We start from the raw sequence: 23,348 nt of genomic DNA on the forward strand, positions 1-23,348 counted from the left end.
ATAGTTGTTTCCAGTCCTGTGGAATAAATTGTTTTTTTTGTTGCATACCACATTAAGCCATTATAAGGAAGCACTCCAATGAGTATTCACAGCCAACTAATCCATTAACAATTTTTTAATTCATGAAGGCTCAAATTGCCACTAATTAAGTCAAAAAACTACCCGAAAACTTCCCAATGTCCATAAAGACCATACCACAAAAGAATCATAAATTACTACTGTCCATACAGAAAGGTAGTGGTTACCCACTAAGATGGACAAATCAGCACTTCTTCACCTCATAAATGGTCATTTTGATGATCAAAGTAGCTTGTTTCTCTAAATGACGTAGCAGAAACCACCCATCACATGACTTGAACCTGTACTGATTAAATTGTTAAATATACAGTTTTGAATTCTGACTTCAGTTGCTATCTTAACCTCATGAGAAGAGCAGCTCCAGACCTGAGATTCGAGGAGGCAGGCTCTCCAGTTCTTTCTCAATAGTCTCATCTCCAGAAAGAATCTCAGACTTCACTTGCCAAACAGGACTAATTCTCAAGAGTATAAGAAATATTTCTGCACCATTAACTGCCATTCATTTGAAACCCAGCTCCCAGGAACTGAACTTACAAAATCAGCCAAATGAAAGACTCACAACTGGTCAGAGATATACTGGACTGTAAGTCACATAACCAAAGATGTCGGTACTAATTTAAGAAATTCAACTGTTGCAATTTACTTCCTTTACTTTCTATTTCTTTCTACCAGGTATGCTTTTATGTGCATCAAATAATGAAGCCACCACTAGCAGCCCCCCCACTCAACATTTTTGAAGGATTTTTTAATAAACCTTATCTCTGATTGTATATTAAGGGATTTTGTTATGTCCTTACTTCTAAATTGAAAGCTTACGAAAAATGGTTACGTGAACACAACTTGGCCTACTTCAGTAAGGGACAAGAATAAAACAGCAAAGAAAAAGCAAATTAAACAATACCTCACTGTCTCAGGCTTAACAGGGGAAGATCAATCATAACTTAAATTCATCCATTCTCCCACTGCCCATGACACGGTTTACTCCAACATGACCATACCTGTATGCCCCGGTAGTTCCCTACTCACTCGAACATTGCCCTCCCTCGTTTTCAAGCTGTATATTGAACAGATGTTGTCCAGCCCACCACAAGCAACATAGTTTCCAGAAGGAGCATATGCACAAGTCATAACCCATGATGATCGCAAAGGGATAGCATGCATCTACAGAAAAGACAAGAAAATATCAAGTGGTCACAGAGTTACACTAATCGAGGTCCAAATTGTGTGAATTGTAGTCAAATCAATTACATTCTTACTTTATTTGTTGTATAACTGTCCCAGATGATTAATTTTCCATCTTGAGATGCACTAACTAGAAGTCTGCAATATAAAAACATATTATTCATTGAAGTATATCAATGTCACAATGTGAAGAAATTTTACTCAAACGAAAGGGGGCTGAGACACTTTAGAAGGCTGTAGAGAAACTGATGCTTTCTTCATTGCACAGCCTCCTCCCCGCCCCTCCCCAATCAGAACAATGAAAGAGATTTGGCAGGTGCTCACAATTGATAAAATAAATTGTGAAAACTCCACAACTAAGTGGCTTCATAATGAAACAGCACAAATTTCTCACTAAAACGTCAAACACAGTAGTCTAAAAATAATGTTCAAAAAAAAACCCAAGAGGATTTCAAGAACATCAAATGATGCACCAGACATTGTGCACATTGGAAAGAGAGCCCATAGTAACTTTTGGAAAGAAACTGCACACATTTGGAAAAAAATTGAAAAAAAACTTATATACAAGAATTGATACAGAATGCACTGAATTGTTGACTCAGAGTTTAAAAATAAATTTGTAATGTTATAAACTTACAGAATTCTACAAAATTCAAGCTTCTGCAAAAAATGTTCATTTATTGACAATAATGCCAAAAGTATTCTTTTTGTTTAAAAGTAATCCAAAAGATCTGTGGATGCTGTAAATCAGAGGCAAATGGAAATTGATTGAAAAAGCTCAGCAGGTCTGACAGCACCTCTGGAGATAGTCAGAGTTAATGTTTCAGGTCAAGTGACCTCGCCTCAGAAGGGTCCTCTGTTCTGAGGAAGTCACTTGACCTGAAACGTTAACTCTGATTCTCTCCACTGATTCTGCCTGACTTGCTGAGTTTTTCCAACCATTTATATTTGTCTTATTTTGTTCAATGTCTGAAGACATTACACCAAAAATTTGCAAACCAGAAATGAATTGCATCAAATGAAAATTATCCTAATTGAACAGCAAAAAATTTATTCCTATCACAATATCTAGGGACTTAATAATGGCAGGATAATATTATTCGTTTAGTATGCAGGCGGTTGACAAAGACTGAGCAATGCATGATTGTACATCTTTTTTTTCTCCATAGGATATGAGCATCACTGGCATTTGTGGTCCATCACAACCGTTCCTTAACGGAGTGACTCGTTGGCTATTTCAGAGAATAGTTGAGAATTAGCCACATTGTCATGGGTTTGTAGTCACATATATGCGAGACCACACAAGAATAGATTTCCTTCACAAAATGGTATTAATAACTCATTGAGTGTTTGCTGCAGTCATGTAGTCACCATTACTAAGACAATCTTTTGAATCTAAATTTATTATTTTTTAAACTTAACTCCAGCAGCTTAACTAAGATTTGAACAAGTACGACAAGAGCATTAGCCTGGGGCTTCTAGAATACCAGTACAGTTACATTATACTGCACCACCTACTGTTGATCTATCAGGATGTTATGATAATTTCATTCATAGCATAAGATGAATGAAATTATGTTGCAAATGTTCATCAGTGCCGCATCATTTTCATCATCGCTTTCAGTAAAACACTGCAATTTCAAGAACAAGTCATATCCATAAGCACATCATTACAACAATTCATCTAAATATAGTTGCAATACATTAATAGATCAGATCTGGCTGCATACATTTCACAAGGATCATGCCCAAGGAACACCTCTAGATATCAGTAATACAAAAGAAAGAAATGCATAAGAATCACATGGTTTCTATTTGAATGTTAGATACTGAAGCCCAGATTACATTCAATAATACAACTGATTCATTGTAAACATCACAGTAAACACAATAGGAGTGACACTACAAGTTACTGAGCTATCTGATCATATAATCATAAGTCAACATTCAAACACTGACCTGGAGTCTGATCCCCAATGCATGGCATAGATTTTTGCCAAATGTCCCCTCAATGTTCGCCTTGTACGCATTTGGATTCGACCAACTGAATCCAGCCCAGCTGTGATCTGAAAATACGATTTAGTTAGTTGTGCTTCGATCAACAGGCAAAGAACAAGAAGGTTTGTGCATGGTATTTGTCCATTTCCCACTAAATGAGTTTACCTGTGCTAAGGTGGAATCACCACATGCTTTTCTTGCATCCTGCAATGACAAACAAAAAATTCTCTTAGCAAATATTTAACATTAAAATAATAAATCTAATACAATTACTTAGGTGGCACTCTTTATGCCATTCTTCTTATTGTACATTGTAAAAGAGCCCTGCCAATAAAATAACTTTCCTTCATTAAGTCATTCATGCATTTGAGATTTAATTGGCATCGTGCTGTGGTCAAACATTCTGTGCAACGTAGCTGTGGATTTTCAGATACTACTAACAATTAAATGATCGGACAAGAGTGGCATTGAAAATCTAGAAGAGGAGTATGTACCTAATGAATAAATCAAGTACCTTCACGACCATTACTTGCTTCCAAGCTTTCACGTATTCACAGATTTTCACTCCTCAACAACAAAAGTACCAGTGATTTAACTAGCCAAAACTAGTGCTAGTTTCAACATGAAAAATGTCTTTTTGTAGGCAGTTACTGTAATATTTAAGATTTGCCTTATTGTATATTTGTTTTCTACCATGCTCAATGCAAGTCACATACAAAACATTTGTCACTTCATTCACTTTTACACTAACCCTTCTTGATCAAATTTAAGCTAATCACAATCCCGTGATTTTATTTTTGTCAATCATTTTCCTCTTTATTTTTTAAGTCTTAATTTCTGTGAATAGCACAGGACATTTAAAACAGAAAATAGATGACTCTAAGTTAGAAGTGCTGGTAGCAAATGTTTCCTCACATGAATAAAGGGCATTGAGGGGTGAGGATGAACATACAAGAAGGTTCAGAAGGATGGAATGAAAGGGAACTATGGAGGGATTTAAAATAAGAATTTTATATTTAAAGTATAAATGGATCAGGTCTCAATAAAAAACATGGAGACAATAGGTAAAGAGGACTGATGTGACTTCAGAAACAGACAAATACATTGCAACAGTTTTCAAAGTTTGTGCGAAGATTTGCAGCTCGGGTGCTCGTTGTTGTGGTTCTGTTCGCCGAGCTGGGAATTTCTGGTGCAGACGTTTCGTCCCCTGTCTAGGTGATATCCTCAGTGCTTGGGAGCCTCCTGTGAAGCGCTTCTGTGATCTTTCCTCCGGCATTTATAGTGGTTTGAATCGGTCGCTTCCGGTTGTCAGTTCCAGCTGTCAGTTGAATCTGTAGATTCAATCAATAAGCACATTGACCTGGACCCTATATACCGACCACTGCAGCGGACAGCTGGAACTGACAACCGGAAGCGGCAGATTCAAACCACTACAAATGCCGGAGGAAAGATCACAGAAGCGCTTCACAGGAGACTCCCAAGCACTGAGGATGTCACCTAGACAGGGGATGAAACGTCTGCACCAGAAATTCCCAACTCGGCGAACAGAACCACAACAATTGTAACAGTTTCTTTGGATCGTGGTTTGGTGGATTTAATGTCAGCCAGGAGAATGTTGGAAGAAATGAATTGAAAAGTAACAAAAATGTAGGAAAAAGAGTTTCAATGTATGGGCTTTGGTAGGGACAAAAGACTTTATGTAGGTGGAAGTGGGCAGTCTCCAAGACAGAGGAGATGCACAGTAAAAAATCAGGGTCAAATACTTCAGAGGTTACCAGTGATCTGGATGCATTTGCAGTTGTTTGTTTTATCAATGAGTAGTTGGCTTAAGGGAAGGTGTAGCAAAAAAAAGTGGAAGAATTGAAAACTATGTTTTTGAAAACACAACCTTTTGTGGACAAGAAATATCAGGCAGGATAAAACTATTTGTTCAAGGAACCTTAAACACTATATTGTACTAATATGAACACATTAGATAGTTCAGTCAGGAAGATCGAACAACTTCAAATTCAATAATAGCAAATAATGGAGCTTTGATCTTCCTTCAGTCTCAAATGACATTTTAATTTTGGCTTATTTCTTCTACAAGGAATAAGCAGGAGAGAAAGAAAGAGAACCAAAAACCATAAGGTGCCAGATACAAGATTACTACGGAAGATGAGAGTTTTTTGTGTTGGGGTCAATATATTAGTGTGAACGGAAGATTGGTTAATCAGTAGGAAGCAGGAAATCAGGAGAAAAGGTATTTTCAGGTTGGCAAACTGTAATTAGTAGAGTGACACAGGAATCAGGCCTTAACTATTTATGATCTACATTAATGATCTGGATAATGGAATCAGGTGTACTGCCAAATGTACTGACAATGAGAAGATGTCAGAAGGGACGTAGATAAAGTGAGTGGGCACATATTTGGTAATTAAAGTATAACCTGTGAAAATGAGAAGTGGTCTACCTTGGTAGGAAAACAGTAAAGCAGATTACTATATAAATGGGGACAATGTGAAAAATACTGTAATACAGAGGATCTGGATTCCAAGTACTTAAATCACAAAAAACACATGCAAGTACAGCAAGTAATTAAGACGACAAATGAAATGGAATATAAAAGAAGGCAAGTCTTACTGCAAATACAGTGTTGATGAATAGCTCCTATACTACTGCTTATGGGTTTAGTTACCTTAAAGAGATGAGATATCTATATAGGAAACTCAGCCACAGAGTTGTACAGCATGGAAACAGACCTTTCTGTCCAATGCATTCATACCGACCAGATATCCTAAATTAATCTAGTCCAATTTGCGAGCATTTGGCCCACAACCCTCTAAACCTTTACTATACAAGTATCCATCCAGATGCCTTTTAAATATTGTCATTGTACCAGCCTCCACCACTACTTCTGTCAGCTCAGTGATTTACATACCACTCTCTGCGTGAAAAGTTACCCCTTAGCTCCCTTTTAAATGCTACCCCTCTCACCTTAAAACTATGTCCTCTAGTTTTGGACTCCCCTACCCTGGGAAAAAGACCTTAGCTGTTCACTCTATCCATGCCCCTCATGATTTTATAAACCTCTAGGAACTATGAACCTGCACCCCAAGACCTCTTCGTTTGGCAACACTCCCCAGGACCCAACCATTAAGTACATACCAAAATGCAATACCTCATTTATCGAAATTAAACTCCAACTGCCACTCCTCGGCACATCTGACCAAGGTTTCATTGTTCTGAGATAACTATTCAAGATGTATTCCCTTGCCTTATTAGTCCTCCAAAATACATTACCTCATATTTTTCAGTATTAAATTTGCCACTGTTCAGCCCACCTACATCATCCTGTAATAAGTCTGGAAAATGAAGTTTGTTTCAATAATGGCAACCATGACAACTAACATAATTTGTTGAATAAACCCATTTCATACACTAATGTCTGAAGGAGGAAATCTGCCACCCTTACCAGGTCTCTTTGCTTCCCTCTGAAATGGTCCAATTCAAGGACAATTAGGGATAGAAACATTCTAGCTTCGCCTGTGGCACCCTGATCTCAAAGAAAAAGAAAGACTGGGCCTACCTTCATTGGAATAGAGGACGTGGTGATTGAAATAAGATTCTGGACATAGTAACTGCGAAGAGCGACCCCTTGTGGGAATCTAGAACTAGTTTCAAAAAAAAGGAACTCCCACTTAATTGGAGAATGCGGAGGAATTTCCGCAGTGTGTTGTCATTGTTTGGAATTCTCTTCTGGAGGAGAGTGTTATTTTTCAATACCTAATAACTGACTTAAACAAGTGAGGAATTAAACTACACAATCTGTTTAACTATGGTCAGCTGTTAAACAGTTTCTGTAGGGAAGAAACCAAACAGCTAGATCAAAAGTGAGCTTTGAGGTTTTATTGCTGTTTTTGGCTCAGGTTAATGTAAACTTAAACTGACACACAAAATGGACACAGCTACATTTTAAGATAGTAGCTTGGAACGTCCAACAAGTCTGTATGTATTTGTTTGTACGGTTATTTCGAGCTTCAATTTGTTTTAGGGAACAACAGTCATTGCGGAGTCTCACAGTCTTCTTGCAGTTAAAGGATACTGATAGATTTTGGAGAATTCCTAGACGCGCCATCTGGGATATAGTTATTCACTAGATGATGACAGTATGTTCAGGCAGATACACAGACGACCTAACTGGTACCATCTAATCTTGGTTAAGATCTATCGAATTGCTCAGCTAAAAGGGACAAGCTGCTATAAAAAGGGAAATCTTACAAAGTGATGGATTTGTCAAAAGCACGAATGAGACATCAGCAGGTAGTGATGCATCAAGAACAGGGCAGATATTCCATAGCCAATTCAAAATGATAATGCACTGTTCGTAAATGAATATGCTCATTAGAGTTCAGGATATATTTTGATCATGCACAGTAGGTAGTGGTTGGCATGGATTAATAATGCCCATGTTTTAGTGGTTGGACGTGACAAGGAAAATTGACCAAAGACATAAGAACATTACAACAGAACAAGAGACTGGCGCAGTCAGACCAGTGTCCTGAATAGCATCCTGAATTTGATAAACTGTAAAACCATGATCTTACCAAATACAATTTCTTCTGTGCATGTAACAATAAATGTAATAAATTCTGTAAAATATGTGGAATCATATCTGTACCTGGAATAAATCTTGTAGTGACCAGTAAACTTGAACTAGTAAACTTTAGATTGACTCTTACAACTCAGTCCATAAACTTGATTGATCTCGGTCTTAAAGTTGAAGCGCACCCTCAAAAGTTTTACAATTCCCCAATAAGTAGTGGAAACTGCATCATTAACTCTAGATACTTTTAATCAACCTGTACAGACCTCTGGAGCAGATTTCTCAAGACCAAGATTTCTGGACAGATTTTTGATTGAGAAGGGAGTCAGTCATGAGACAGTCATGAACGTGGAATTAATGCCAGATTAGAAGAGCCATAGTAAATTATTAAAATCAAATTTTAATACAAGTTTCAAATTACTGAGGGCCTAATATTTACATATTTTTCTTTTAATTGAATATAAGAGTGCATAGATGATGTAAAATCTTACCCTAATTTGATTCCGCAATTGCTCTGCTTCTTGCCGCAACTGTTCCAGTTCACTCATTGTTGTAGCTTGATATCAAATGTCCACAGACTATCAGGAAGCAGACCTGCAATGCAACACATCTCTAGTCAGCACTATTCAAATTCATTCAGCTATCACACAGAGTTAGGTTATATACACTATGACTGATTACAATGTTTGAGGATATTTTTAGAACAAACAGGTTAATACTTCTAAAGTTCAGTCCTCAGCACAATCATCACACCCAATCAATTACACCTACATCTTAGAAAAGGATTTGTAATGCAATGTAATCTCAAAATAATTTGGTTGGATGAAAATTACAAGTGTATTTAACCAATAATACAACAAACCAAAGTATATAACCAAACTACAGCAATGTATATTATCATACAAAATAAATTTACAAATGCACCAAATTATGTAGGATATACAACACAAACAGTTCATATGCAGGTGTTTATTTGCCAGCTCAGCCTCCTCACATCTTTCTCAGAAATCTCCAATTATAGCCATTTTTCCCATCCCCTCTCCTGTAATCTATCTTCCTCTTGATTGACGTAAAGTGTAGATGCAACCACTTCTTGTGATAGAAAGCTGCACATTCTCACTGCTCCAGGTAAATAAGTTTACTGATTCTCTATTGAAGCTCTTTGTGACTATCTTAACTGCCTCATCATGCAAGAATATTCTTTCTGTATCAATTTTGGCAAAATTTCATAATTGGCTCCTCACCTAACTATATTTTCAGAAATTGAAAGGCCTCCAATTGTTCACTCCTTCAGTCGCTTTATACACAGCGAAAAGAGATCCAGCCTAATCATTACTTCCTGAAATGTATATCAATGCATCTCTTATAATCTTTTGTAAATCTCCTCTGCATCATCTCCAGTATCAGTAGTTCCTTTTTTAAAAAATAAAAAGGCAATCAGAACTGTAAGTACACCAAGGTTAGATCTTGGTTCAGCTCAATTTCCTTGTCAAATCCATGCTTCATTTGCTTTCTTTTAAAAAGGTCTTACTAACCTGAAATGCAACATGTAATAATTGGCATACTTGTACTGAAATCCCTTTGTTCCTTAAGTCCAGCGAGACTCTCAGCTTCCAATGACTTACCTCTGTACTCTATCAAAACATACTTCATGTTTATCAACATTGAGCTTCATTTGGACCACTCACCCAACCTATCCATATTCATCTACAAATTTATTTCATCATTGCAATTTACATTCCCACCTATTTCAGCGTCATCTGCAAATGTGGCTATAGTACTTTCTAGCTCGACATCCAAGTAATTAATACAGATTACTAGATACATGTAACATTTTCAGTAAAAGGTTCCTATGTGAGTTCTATGACATTGTAAAAAGAAGTCTATTCTTGGTGCATACAAGTTATTTCAAGATGCACGGGTAAACGTTTTCAAACACAAGGGAACATCTGAGACAAACATTCTTCAAATTTGAAAGAGTAAAGCAAAATAATCTTAACGATTGGATCAAGGTATTAGGAGTAAATTCCACACAGGAAGCTATCAGTGAAAGTATTCTAATTTTAAAAAAATCAATTCCTTCAGTAATTATACTGCCATAGCTAGACAACAGCCGATATGGCTGCTGAATAAGCTGGGCGTAAAATTTAACACTTTTTCCATTAACCCCATAAACCCAAGAGAAAGATGGAATGTAGGAGAGTGAAAAGAAGGCAAGTAACCAGGGTAGGAAAGGGATAGCTGAGAATGCCAAGAATTATTCCTCAGGCCAGAAAGTATTCCTGATGAAGGGCTTATGCCCGAAACGTCAATTCTCCTGCTCCTTGGATGTTGCCTGACCAGCTATACTATTCCAGCACCACATTCTTGACTCAAAGGACAAAAGTAAAAATCAAAGGCCTAAGCATTTCCATTAGAATGTTGCATGGAAAACCCACGGGACTTACTGAGCTTCATAAGAGTGATCTGGAGAAAGACGCCCAGAATGAAAACACAATGGATCAAATTGAGCTCTATCTACAGCCATGAGACCAAAGCTTAACCCTGCAGTATTTGCCAGAGAGATGACTTGGGTCATTCAGAGATAGAAAGGATTCCCTTATTCTTCAACTGATACAGCCATAATTATGTTAAGGAATTATCTGAACCCTTTTGCTGTGGAAATTATTTTCGTTTCCAAAATTTTAATGAATAGAATTGGAGAGTATATATCTGTTACTTTGCACAATGTGCACTTATGTGACTTAATATGCAGAACAGTGACAGTAGACGTTGTTAGAAATTAAGCACAGATGGGTTGACTTACTCAGAGGTAACTACCAGATGGAATGAAAGTTGTAGCTTTGCCAATAACCACAGAAAACCCAAGTGAGATTACAAGAACAATTTCTGGATATGCTTTTTAAGTTTGTGGTGCCAGAACAAAGCTTTAACAAAATCCATTAAGGGTTAAAACTTTATATCACACACATATTAGCACAGTCAAAAAGATCTGGATAATTCAAAAGGTTTACTAAGTATGATTACGGCTCAGATCCAGTCAAACATGTTAGCACAATCTGCAAACACTCAAGCAAAAGCCAAGGGAGGTTTTGGAAGTGTTACTATGTTAAAAATCAGATTCTGATGAGGAAATGGCATCACCTAATGGGGTTGTAGATAAAGACTGGACAGTTCCTCATCAGGTGGTGATACCACCAGTATATTAAAGGGACAGTCAGAGAAGACCTGAAATTCCCGAAGCATGACATTTGGGAATACATAAGATTCAAGCATCAGTAAATTCACATTTTCAGTGACTGAATCTTCATAAGGACATAGTACTGTTTTAAAAATGTGCCAAATAGTGAGAAAACTGCAAAGTAATAATTGCTGTTCATTAAATAGGGTTTAATATAACATCTAGGACTACTACCAAAAACAAAAGTAGAACACCAATATATGCTTCGTATTGATAAGAGAATTTGGTTCAGAGAAGCTATTCCTTTGAGAATAACCACAACTAAAAGTGACAGAAAAAATTATTCAATATTCATTCCAGACTACCATTAGTCGAACTTTATTTCTAAAGCTTTTCAAGACTTGATGTGTGATTGGATACAAAACAGTTGAAGTGAACAGCGCATCATCCAGATACATAAGGGAACTTTAAGCAGGTATTATCAGATTCTCAAGCCGCAGGTTAAAAGCATTTTGTAATGAATCCCACACAACTGAACCAAAGAACTAGATTTTCCATTGTATGCTACTAGAGACTCGCAAATGAATCTACTGGGTTTAGTCCATTTAATTTAATAAGATCATGACCGATCTGGTTCATTAACGCCCTTCAGGAAGAAAACTATTGCCTGGTCTGGTCTATACGTAACTCCAAACCAGAAAATGTGGCTGACTCTCAACTGTCCTCTGGGCAATTAGGGATGGGAAATAAATGCTGGCCTAGCCAGCAATATCACCAGCTCATCAATAAATAGTCATCTACCAACTCCATGAAATTAGCAATATCCTTTTGAAGTTTTTTGTCTTCCCCAAATTTTACAAGGTTTCGAGTTTCACATCATCAGTAAAGTGTGGGTTTTGCCAATCGACAATGGATTCCTGGTCATCACAGACTCTTGATTCCAGATATTTATTTAATTCAAATACCATTTGTCATGGCAGGATTCGAACCCGGGTCCCCAGAACATTACCTGGGTCTCTGGGTTAACTCCTCTCTCATCCAGAGAGCTCTAGATTGTTTGCCCTTAATTTTTACCCTTTTCTTTTTGACAATGTACTTTGACTCTCTTCTAAGATAGGAGAAAGCAAGGACTGCAGGTGCTGGAGATCAGAGTCAAAAAGTGTGGCGCTGGAAAAGCACAACAGGTCAGGCAGCATCCAATGACCAGGAGAATCAACATTTCAGACATAAGCCCTTCATCAGGAAGGTGGAATCTCTACGATAACCCACTATTCAGCTCCAGTTTTTCCACCAATTCATCTATCCAGTCCAGCTCTATTGTTTCCCCACCAAATTTAGCTATCCCCAGTTAATTACTCTACCCTTTCCCACAATTATCCGATATTTTATGACACAATGATCACTATCCTCAACATGTTTCTCCTACTAACAGTTCATCAACTTGGCCCAAGAACCAGTCTAGCAGTACCTCTTTTTCTCATTCAACTAGGCAACTGCTGCAGAAACATCCGAGTGCAATCTGAGAATACTTGCGCCTTTCTCCCCTTAATTTCACTGCTATCCCAGTCGAAATTCAGATAATTAAAGTTTCCCATTGAAACTATCCAATATGCTTGCATGACTCATTCCTTTGCGGATTTGTTCCTCTACGTTATTCCCACTATTTTTCTTTAATAGAATCCCTCCAGTGTGGAAACAAGCCATGTGGCCCACAGTGACTCTCCGAAGAATTGGTGGTCTGTAGACGAAGTTAAAAATCACATACATCAGGTAATAATCCAAAGGTTTACGTGGAAGCATTAGCTTTCAGAGCGCTGCTCCTTCATCAGGTAGTTGTCATAGAGTCAGAGTCATAGAAAAACAGACCCTTCGGTCCAACTCATCCATGCCGACTAGATATCCCAACCCAATCAAATCCCACCTGCCAGTACTCAACCCATATCCCTATAAACCCTTCCTATTTATAAACCCATCCAGATGTCTTTTAAATGCTGTATTTGTACCAGCCTCCACCACTTCATCTGGCAGCTCATTCCATACACGTACCACCCTCTGTGTGAAAAAGTTGCCCCTTAGGTCTCTTTTATATCTTTCCCTTCTCACCCTAAACCTATGCCCTCTAGTTTTGGATTCCCCCATCCCAGGGAAAAGACCTTGTTCTATTTACCCTATCCAGTCTCTCATGATTTTATAAACCTCCAAAAGGTCACCCCTCAGCATCCCACGCTCCAGGGAAAACAGCCCTAGCCTAGTCAACCTCTCCCCATAGCTCAAATCCTCCAACCCTGGCAACATCCTTGTAAATTTTTTCTGAACCCTTTCAAGTTTCACAACACCTTTCCAATAGGAAGTAGACCAGAATTGCACACAATATTCCAACAGTAGCCTAACCAATGTCCTGTACAGCCACAACATGACTTCCCAACTCTTGTATTCAATACTCTGACCAATAAACGAAAGCATACCAAACACCTTCCTCATTATCCTATCTACCTGCGACTCTACTTTCAAGGAGCTATGAACCTGCACTCCAAGGTCTCTTTGTTGAGCAACACTCCCTAGGACTTGATTAGATTAGATTAGATTACATTACAGTGTGGAAACAGGCCCTTCGGCCCAACAAGTCCACACCGACCCGCCGAAGCGTAAACCACCCATGCCCCCACATTTACCCCTTACCTAACACTATGGGCAATTTAGCATGGCCAATTCACCTGACCTGCACATCTTTGGACTGTGGGAGGAAACCGACGCAGACACGGGGAGAACGTGCAAACTCCACACAGTCAGTCGCCTGAGGTGGGAATTGAACCTGGCGCTCTGAGGCAGCAGTGCTAACCAATGTGCCACCATGCCGCCCACAAATGTCACCGTGCCGCCCACGTACCTTACCATTAAGTGTATACGTCCTGCTAAGATTTGCTTTCCCAACATGCAGCACCTCATATTTATCTAAATTAAGCTCCATGTGCCACTTCTCAGCCCACTGGCCCATCTGATCAAGATCCCATTGTAATCTGAGGTAATCTTCTTTGCTGTCACTACACCTCTAATTTTGGTGTTATCTGCAAATTTACTAACTATATCTCTTATGCTCACATCCAAATCATTTATATAAATGACGAAAAGTAGAGGACCCAGCACTGATCCTTGTGGCACTCCATTGGTCACATGCCTCCAGTCTGAAAAACAACCCTCCACCACCACCCTCTGTCTTCTACCTTTGAGCCAATTCTGTATCCAAATAGCTAGCTCTCCCTGTATTCCATGAGATCTAACCTTGGGAACCAGTCTCACGGGGAACCTTGTCGAACGCCTTACTGAAGTCCATATAGATCACATCTACCGCTCTGCCCTCAATACTCTTTGTTCCTTCTTCAAAAAACGCAATGTAGTTTGTGAGACATGATTTCCCATGCACAATGCCACGTTGACAATCCATTATCAGTCCTTGCCTTTCAAAATACATGAACATCCTGTCCCACAGAATTCCCTCCAACAACTTGCCCACCACCGACGTCAGGCTCACTGGTCTATAGTTCCCTAGCTTGTTCTTACCACCTTTCTTAAACAGTGACACTACATTAACCAGCTTCCAGTCTTCTGGCACCTCACCTGTGACTATTGATGATACAAATATCTCAGCAAGAGGCCCAGCAATCACTTCCCTTGCTTCCCACAGAGTTCTTGGGTACACCTGATCAGGTCCTGGGGATTTATCCACTTTTATGTGTTTCGAGACATCCAACACTTCCTCCTCTGTAATATGGACATTTTTCAAGATTTCACCATCTATTTCCCCACATTCTATATCTTCCATGTCCTTTTCCACAGTAAACACTTATGCAAAATACTTGTTTAATATCTCCCCCATCTCCTGTGGCTCCACACAAAGACGGCCTTATTGATCTTTGAGGGGCCCTATTCTCTCCCTAGTTACCCTATTGTCCTTAATCTATTTGTAAAAACCCAATGGATTCTCCTTAACACTATTTGCCAAAGCTATCTCACATCCCCTTTTTGCCCTCTGCTTTCTCTCAAGTATACTCCTACTGCCTTTCTATTCTAAGGATTCACTCGATCTATCCTGTCTATACCTGACATGTGCTTCCTTCTCCTCCTTAACCAAACCCTCAATTTCTTTAGTCATCCAGCATTCCCTATAGCTACCAACCTTTGCTTTCATCCTAACAGGAATATACTGTCTATGGACTCTCGTTATCTCATTTCTGAAGGCTTCCCCTTTTCCAGCCATCCTTTTACCTGCGAACATCTGCCCCCAATCAGCTTTCGAAATTCTTGCTTAATACTGTCAAAATTGGCCTTTCTCCAATTTACATCTGGTCTATCCTTTTCCATCACTACTTTAAAAGTAATATAATTATGGTCACTGGCCCCAAAGTGCTCCCCCACTGACACCTGGAGGCGCAGGGGTCAAAGGCATCTGGAAACCCATCGTACAGGGACCTCCAGCTTCTGTCCCGACACTACATATTTCTTACAGAACCTGAGTAACCACAGACTAGTTGAAACGTGAACATTCCTCGTCACAATGGACATTTCAGCACTCTACACCAGCACCCCCACAATGACAGCATCGCTGTAACAGCCTCAGTACTCAATATTAACAATTACCAATCTCTAAGCACCATCCTATAACTCATCCACTTCATCCTCAACCACGTTTTCACCTTTGATAACCAGTTCTTCATCCAGACACACTGAACAGCCATGGGGACCAAATTTGCACCCAAATATGCCAACATTTTCATGCACAAGTTCAAGCAAGAGTTCTTTGCTGCTCCAATCAACACGATACACCAGATATATTGATGACATTTTCTTCCTCTGAACACATGGCAACGAATCAATGAAACAACTACAAAGTGATATTAACACATTTCATCCCACCATCAGACTTATCATGGACTAGTCTCTACTATCTGTCTCATTCTTGGACACATTCATCTCTATCAAGGATAGGCACCTCAGTACCTCATTCTACCGCAAGCCCAAGGATAACTTCACCATGTTACACCTCTCTAGCCTCCACCCTAAACATATTAAAACAGCCATCCCCTACAGACAAGCCCTATGCATACACAAGAACTGGTCAGATGCAGTGGAATGTGGCAGACCCCTGAAGGTGCTCAAGGGTGCCCTCATAAGAACAGGGTATGATGCTCAACTCATCAATCACCAGTCTTGACATGCCATAGCGAGGAACCATAATGACCTCCTCAGGAGGCACACATGGGTTGCAACCAATAGGGTTACCTTGGTGTCCAGTATTTCCCGGGAGCCGAGAGACTACGCGATGTACTTCTCAGCATGCAACACATTATCGATGAGGATGAGCATCTCGCCAAGACCTGCCTTACGCCTCCACTTCTTGCCTTTAAACAACCATCAAACCTTAAATGGACCATTGTTCACAGCAAACTGCCCAACCTTCAGGGCAACGTCGACCACAATACCATACAACCCCGTTACGTCAATCACTGCAAGACATGTCACTGTCGACAAATTTACCACCATTACCCGTGGGGACACCACTCACCATCAACTTGGCAGGTGCTCATGTGACTCAGACAATGTTGTCCATCTCATACATCACAGGCAAGGATGGCCTGAAGCATGGCACATTGGAGAGACCAAGCAGACGCTACAACAACAGATGAATGGACACCACACAATGATCAACAGATGGGGTGTTCCCTCCCAGTCTTCAGCAGTCAGGGATATTCGGCCTCGGATCATCGGGTGACTGTCCTCCAAGGCAGATTTCAGGATAGCCAACAACGCAAAGTGGGCGAGCAGACATTGACAGTCAAGTTCAGTACCCATGAGGATGGCCTCAAGCGGGATCTTGGGTTGATGTCGCACTACAGGTGAACCCACCACACAATACAGTCTCACATACACACATGTTCATACTCACACAGACTCTCGCTCATACACACACATACAAACCCCCCCCACACACACCCTCTCACAGGCTTATACTCTATCATACCCACACCACACAAACCTTAAGCTTTTACTAACACAAATACACTCTCTCACATGCGCGCACACACACACACAAATCTATGGGATGAATAAGTATTTGCAGAATTATACTTGCAGTTACATTCTATTTTGCTCAAAAAAGGCACAATCTGCAGGCAGCCAATACATGTAATAGTTTGCAAGTTCCACTTTGAAAATAGAACCAGTCTGACTCAAGATTAGGGTACAGACAGACTCTGACCTCACACATTTAATGCACTGTCTGAACTGAGGATCTGCTACTGGATCTTTCTCTTCAGTAAAATTTCCACAGCCAGAAGAGAGTCAGTTCATTTTACTGCACCAGTTGCTTTAAGCTGTAGCATTAAACAGTAACTAAGAGAACTCACAATCCTCTCACCAATCACCGGCGTCCCCGGTGAAGAAAGGAAAAAAACCTGGAGGAGAGAGACTGGAAAACAGAGAAGCCTGGTAATAAACAGATTGTACAAGTTAATCCTGAGGCCACTGAACTGTTCCAATGCAGTTTTCCTTCCACCCCAAAACACCAATTTCTTTTGCCTGCCTGCATCTTCAAGAATGTCTCCATGCGCACATATTTGTGTGCATGCGCAAGGGATATTTTAGGAGGGTCATAGAGTCATAGAGATGTACAGCACGGAAACACACCCTTCGGTCCAACCCGTCCATGCCGACCAGATATCCCAACCCAATTTAGTCCCACCTGCCAGCACCCGGCCCATATCCCTCCAAACCCTTCCTATTCATATACCCATCCAAATGCCTCTTAAATATTGTAATTGTACCAGCCTCCACCACATCCTCTGGCAGCTCATTCCATACTCGTACCACCCTCTGCATGAAAAAGTTACCCCTTAGGTCTCTTTTATGATGGGTTAGAGTTTAACTAATAGTTCCATGTTGAAAGGTCATAGTTTATACCTGTGGCTATAATCTATTCCCTTGTAATAAAGAGCTCACATTAAGTACAGAAACCTAGTCAGTAAATTCTGTTGACCCATGTCTCTGAAAAATAAATTGTTAAATTTGCCAACTTTGATAAAACACTCAACTTTTGTGATGTCTTCAGGAAGTCTGGGACTTGATTTCTTGCACACTACCCTCGTCAGGCATAACAAGTGCCATAATACATCCAAGCAGGTTTAGTTTTAAAAGTGTAGCCGCAAACTCCAAATTAAATATTTTAGGGTAAGGTGGCTAAAGATTCACTAAATTTTTTTTTTAAAAAAACTTCATCCCAGAATAACCCAAAACATCTTTCACTGTACAGTTTTCTTGCATGGCTAATTTGAATTGGTCATGCATCTTACCTTTATGCTCACATATATAAAGATAAACAAATACAAAATGGATTATGCATCTCTGTATGCATACACTGAGGCAATAAACTATAATCACTTCAATTTCAATAAACATTATCTTTTATAATCATATTTTGAACCGATGAGGTGTCAAAAATACCAATCCTGAAGCAATTGTACAAATAGTGCATTTTAGAATACCGTTTGATCTCAATGTCTTCAGATAAAGCACGGTCAGAGGGCAGGGGACAATTGAGCCAGAGCAAGCAGATCTAATTTAATATATAGAAAATATTCTGGACAAACTCACATCAGGCAACATTCGTGGAGGAGATGAATCAACATTTCAGGTCAAGTGACCCTTTTAACAGAACAACAAACCATCATCTTTGTTGATGGCTTTATTGCTCATGCCATGGTCAATTGTTGCAGCGATGTGCACATGTGAAAACAGAGTTTTGGAATAAAACTCATACATAGGCTTACTGAAATCAATGGGCATTACAACATGGCAGAAGTGACTTGTGTGCATAATGGACTGCTAAAGCATGTATGCAAGGGGTATCTCTGAAATGAACGAGAAATCAGCACAGAAAAGCACTCAAAAACGTCCTTGGTAACTCATCGCCAGCTCCACTCCCCAAGCAAAGTGGCAAGCTGCAGAATGAAGAATGTAACTAACAGGAGGGTAGGTTAGGGGGGTGTGAAACAGAAGGAACCAGGAGGACAACCAACAAGGAGTGGAACAGCTAAAGGCTCTGTGGTGAGTGGCTCGGCTAGAGTAGAGTCCCGAAGCTCTGTCATGGCAATGAGGGGTTATTACCGTCATCTCTGCATGTGCACTCAGTTGGCATTGTGTCAGCAACAGAGTTTTTGGTTTTCTTTCTTTTATTTCAGACTGTCAGCTTCTGCAGTATTTTGTATTCAACAGAATTTAGTTTCCACTTTAAAGTCAAAGCCCTTTTTATTATGTCCACATTCATGATGTATACTGAGTATACAAATGTATTACATTACTAATGGTGGGGTCACAGCAGTTTCTGAACTCTCAGCAGGACAGCAAATATAGTATGTCAACTACACAATGGCAAGTTGTGATAAAATGTGGTCAGATATGCAATTTGTTATCGACCATGTCTTATCACAATGTAGGTTAGAGAGATGGTGGTAAACAAGTATAATTTCCCCCTTTCCTTGAAAAGAAGTTCAATTTTTCCTCTCAATAAGACACTCATTGTGATTATGCTAGCCACTGCCAGCCTCTCATTTCCTCGGAGATCAGAACACAATCAAATATGAGCTGTCAAAGTTGGCAGGAGTTAACATCCTTTTGCACTAGCTGCGCCATGCATAAGGAGAAGAGTTTGTTAGGAAAAGGCTATTAAACTCAAAGCAGTTAAAAGGACCACTTATTTTTCATCTGTCACCTCATTTCAAATTACAAAAATCCAACCAGATACCCCAACTATGACGAAAGCCAAAATTAAAGTTCAGATCAAATATCAGATTCTGCTCCAACAGCCCCCAAAACCTCGTCGTCATCTCATCCCACATACCCACTATATAGGTGTTTTAAAACCCAAATTCGGCTGCATCTAAATAATTTCTTCCCAAATTACTACTTTTAATTTTCAGTGTTCATTTACTTCCCTGTTATGACCTTGGCCATAATTCAACAAAGAAAATCTTTTTTTTTGTCTTGGGTTATTGACCAAAGATAATGAAACTTCAAAAACAATTAAAAGGGATAGAGTCAGCAGTCACATGGAGAAAGGTGGGTTGAACAGGAGGAAAATTGTGTGCACTAACTTGGCATTTTGAAGAGGTAATAGAAAGGTTTGATGCAGATCATGCATCAATGTGGCGTACATGGATTTCCAAAAAGCATTCAATAGGGTGTCACACAACAGTGATGAGAAACATTATTGCTACTATCCTTTTTATTCTGAGATATGTGGATACAAAAATGGTGATAGAAAACACAGTAACAATCAATGGATGAAAGGGGGAAAATTATACTTGTAACTGTTTACCACCATCTCTATAATCTACATGTCGATAACAAATTGCATATCTGACCACACATTTTATCACAACTTGCCATTGTGTAGTTGGCATAGTACATTTGCGGGAAGGTTTATAATGGATCTCATCAGGGGTCATTTTAGGAGCCTTAATTTTCTGAAAATGATCTAGTGATTGGTGAGCACGAGGACTACTTCAACGGCTGCTGACGACATGAAACTTGGAAGCATTGTAAACTGTAAACTGGATAGTAAAGAACTTCAAAAAGATTGACACATTAGTGGAGTTGGCAGCAAGATGACAGGTGAAATTAAATGCAGTGAAGTATGAGGGGAGGCATTTTAGTAGGAAAAATATATACAGACAATATGAACTAAAGGGTACAATTCTAAAGGGGGTGGAGGAGCAGAAGAACTTTAGTGGAAATGTGTACGGATCATTGAAAATGGCAGGACAACTGAAGAAAGCTGTTAATAAAATATTCAATATCTAGAGCTTTGTTAATGGGGCAGAGAACAAGAGCATTGTGGTGATATTGAATGTTAGCATAAAACAATTGTTAGACCACACCTGTAGTAGTAAGTACAGTTCTGAGCACCATACTACAGGTTGAATGAGAACACATTGGAAAAAGTGCAAACAGATTCACAAAAATGGCTCCAGGAATGAATATCTTCAGTTATGAGGAAAGAGTGGAAGGTTGGGACTGTTTTCCTTAGAAGGAAAGCAATGAAAAAGAGAACTGAGGGAAGTTTTCAAAGTCATAGGGGAGCTGGTCAGCACAGAGGGAGAGAAACTGCTCCTGTTTGTAAGCGGATCAAGAACAAGGAACACAAATATAAACTGATTTGCAAAAGAAGCAAATGTAATGTGAAAAGAACCTTTTTTGACACAAGTGGTCTATATCTGGAATGACTGCTTGGAAATGTGGTGAAGGCAGGTTCAATTGAGCCATTCAAGAGGGCATTAGAAAATCATTTAAATAGAGGCAATGCACAAAAGTAAGGGGAAAAGACAGAAGAATGTCACAAAGTCGTGATGCTTGTTTGGCAAGCTGGTGCAGACACAATAGACAGAATTGCTTTCTTCCTGACCTCTCCGCGCCCACCCCCACTCCAGCCTATCACCCTCACCCTGACCTCCTTCCACCTATCACATTTCCAACGCCCCTCCCCCAAGTCCCTCCTCCCTACCTTTTATCTTAGCCTGCTGGACACACTTTCCTCATTCCTGAAGAAGGCCTTATGCCCGAAACGTCGATTCTCCTGCTCCTTGGATACTGCCTGACCTGCTGTGCTTTTCCAGCAACACATTTTCAGCTCTGATCTCCAGCATCTATAGTCCTCACTTTCTCCTTAAAAATCACAACACCAAGTTATATTTCAAGAGGTTTACTTGGAACCACTAGCTTTCTGAACACCGTTCCTTCATCAGGTGGTTGTGGAGGATAAGATCACGATCACAGAATTTATAGCCAACAGAGTCCAGTGTCATGGTGATGTGATACATTAAACAATTTTAGATTAAATCTTTCATCTTTTAAAATCAGATATGGTGGTTTATATTCTTTGATAGGTAAATCCTAGAACTTTTAAATTACATTCTCAAGATAGTTCAGCATTTCTAACAATAGGTGTGAAGTCTGACTGTGTTCCAATGTTTAGTCAGACTGACAAACCCTCTGCACAGTTTTACATGGATTCATACAGTTTGAGAAAAATAAAATGCAATTCTGCAGAAACAAAATTCATCCCATAAACTTTCATGTGCATGCACGTAGGAGCGACAGAATGAGTATGTATGTAGGGGTTGGGGGTGGGGGGTGAACCCAAGATACCGGTTGAGGCCATTCCCATGGGTACAGAACTTTGATATCAGCTTTTGCTCAGTGTATGAGGTACACCACTTTGGCCGCGTCACAAGAGTATTCACTGCGTAGATGGAGGGAGGTGTCCCCACATGTAATGTTGTTATCGTGTCGATACTTTGAAATATCTTGCAGTGGCTGACAGGGTTGTATAGTGTTGACGTCCTGAAGGCTGGACAGTTTGCTGTGCACAATGTTGTGTTTCAAGTACTGTGGCTGTTTAAAAGGTGAGAAGTTGAGGTGTGGGGAAGGTCTTGGCAAGGTGCTCATCCTCGTCGATAATGTGTTGAAGGCTGTGAAGAACATGGCGTAGTCATTTGGCTCTAAGAAAGTACTAGACAATGAAGGGTACCCTATCTGTTGTAGCTCTGTCAGTCTCCGGAGGAGGTCATTACGGTTTCTCGCTGTGTCAGAACTGGCAGTCAATGAGTTGAGCATCGTACCTTGGTGAGGACACATGTGACGTGGCCAATGTGGTCTATCTCATACTCTGCAGGCAAGGATGCCATGAGGCATGGTTCATTGCAAAGACCGAGCAGGCGCTGCGACAACAGATAAATGGACACCATGCAACAATCACCAGACAGGACTGTTCCCTCCCAGTCGAGGAATACTTCAGCGATCCAGGACATTTGGCCTTGGACTTTCAGGTGACCATCCTCCAAGGCGGACTTCAGAACAAGCCACAATGCAGAGTCCCTGTGCAGAAGCCGATAGCAAAGTTCGGTAGCCATGGAAATGGCCTCAACCAGGACCCTGGGTTCATGTCATGCGACTGGTAACCCGACTGTACAATACTCTCTCTCTCACACACACACCCCCGTGCAAACCCTCTCTCATATGCACACACAAGACCCCCCCACCCAGACTCTCATCCACATATGCACCCTCTTACAGACACATACCCCATCACACACACATCATCACATGCACTCACACCCACATGCATACTCACTTTGTCGCTCCTATGCGCGCGCACAAGTTTATGGGGTGAATTTGTTTTTGCAGAATTGCGGTTTATTTTTCTCAAAACTGCATGAATCCATGTAAAACTCTGTAAAACTACACAGAGGGCTTGTCAGTCTGACTAAACATTAC

The 23,348-nt window shown here is 39.9% G+C and overlaps 1 protein-coding gene across 2 annotated transcripts in view; it reads right to left on the reverse strand.

Moving 5' to 3' along the window:
• LOC122555940 (guanine nucleotide-binding protein subunit beta-4) overlaps window positions 1-23,348 on the reverse strand; it is an 88,028-nt gene that overhangs the window by 34,299 nt on the left and 30,381 nt on the right. For both annotated transcript variants that reach the window (XM_043702235.1, XM_043702234.1), the window contains exons 2-6: window positions 8,335-8,437; window positions 3,424-3,462; window positions 3,220-3,326; window positions 1,335-1,398; window positions 1,077-1,239 (exon numbers count right to left, since the gene is read on the reverse strand). In XM_043702235.1, coding sequence (XP_043558170.1) covers window positions 1,077-1,239; window positions 1,335-1,398; window positions 3,220-3,326; window positions 3,424-3,462; window positions 8,335-8,391 — 430 coding nt within the window. In that variant the 5' untranslated portion in view covers window positions 8,392-8,437. The remainder of the gene's footprint in view (window positions 1-1,076; window positions 1,240-1,334; window positions 1,399-3,219; window positions 3,327-3,423; window positions 3,463-8,334; window positions 8,438-23,348) is intronic.

Source organism: Chiloscyllium plagiosum, chromosome 13 (assembly GCF_004010195.1).
Source record: "Chiloscyllium plagiosum isolate BGI_BamShark_2017 chromosome 13, ASM401019v2, whole genome shotgun sequence".
NCBI classification, from domain to species: domain Eukaryota; kingdom Metazoa; phylum Chordata; class Chondrichthyes; order Orectolobiformes; family Hemiscylliidae; genus Chiloscyllium; species Chiloscyllium plagiosum.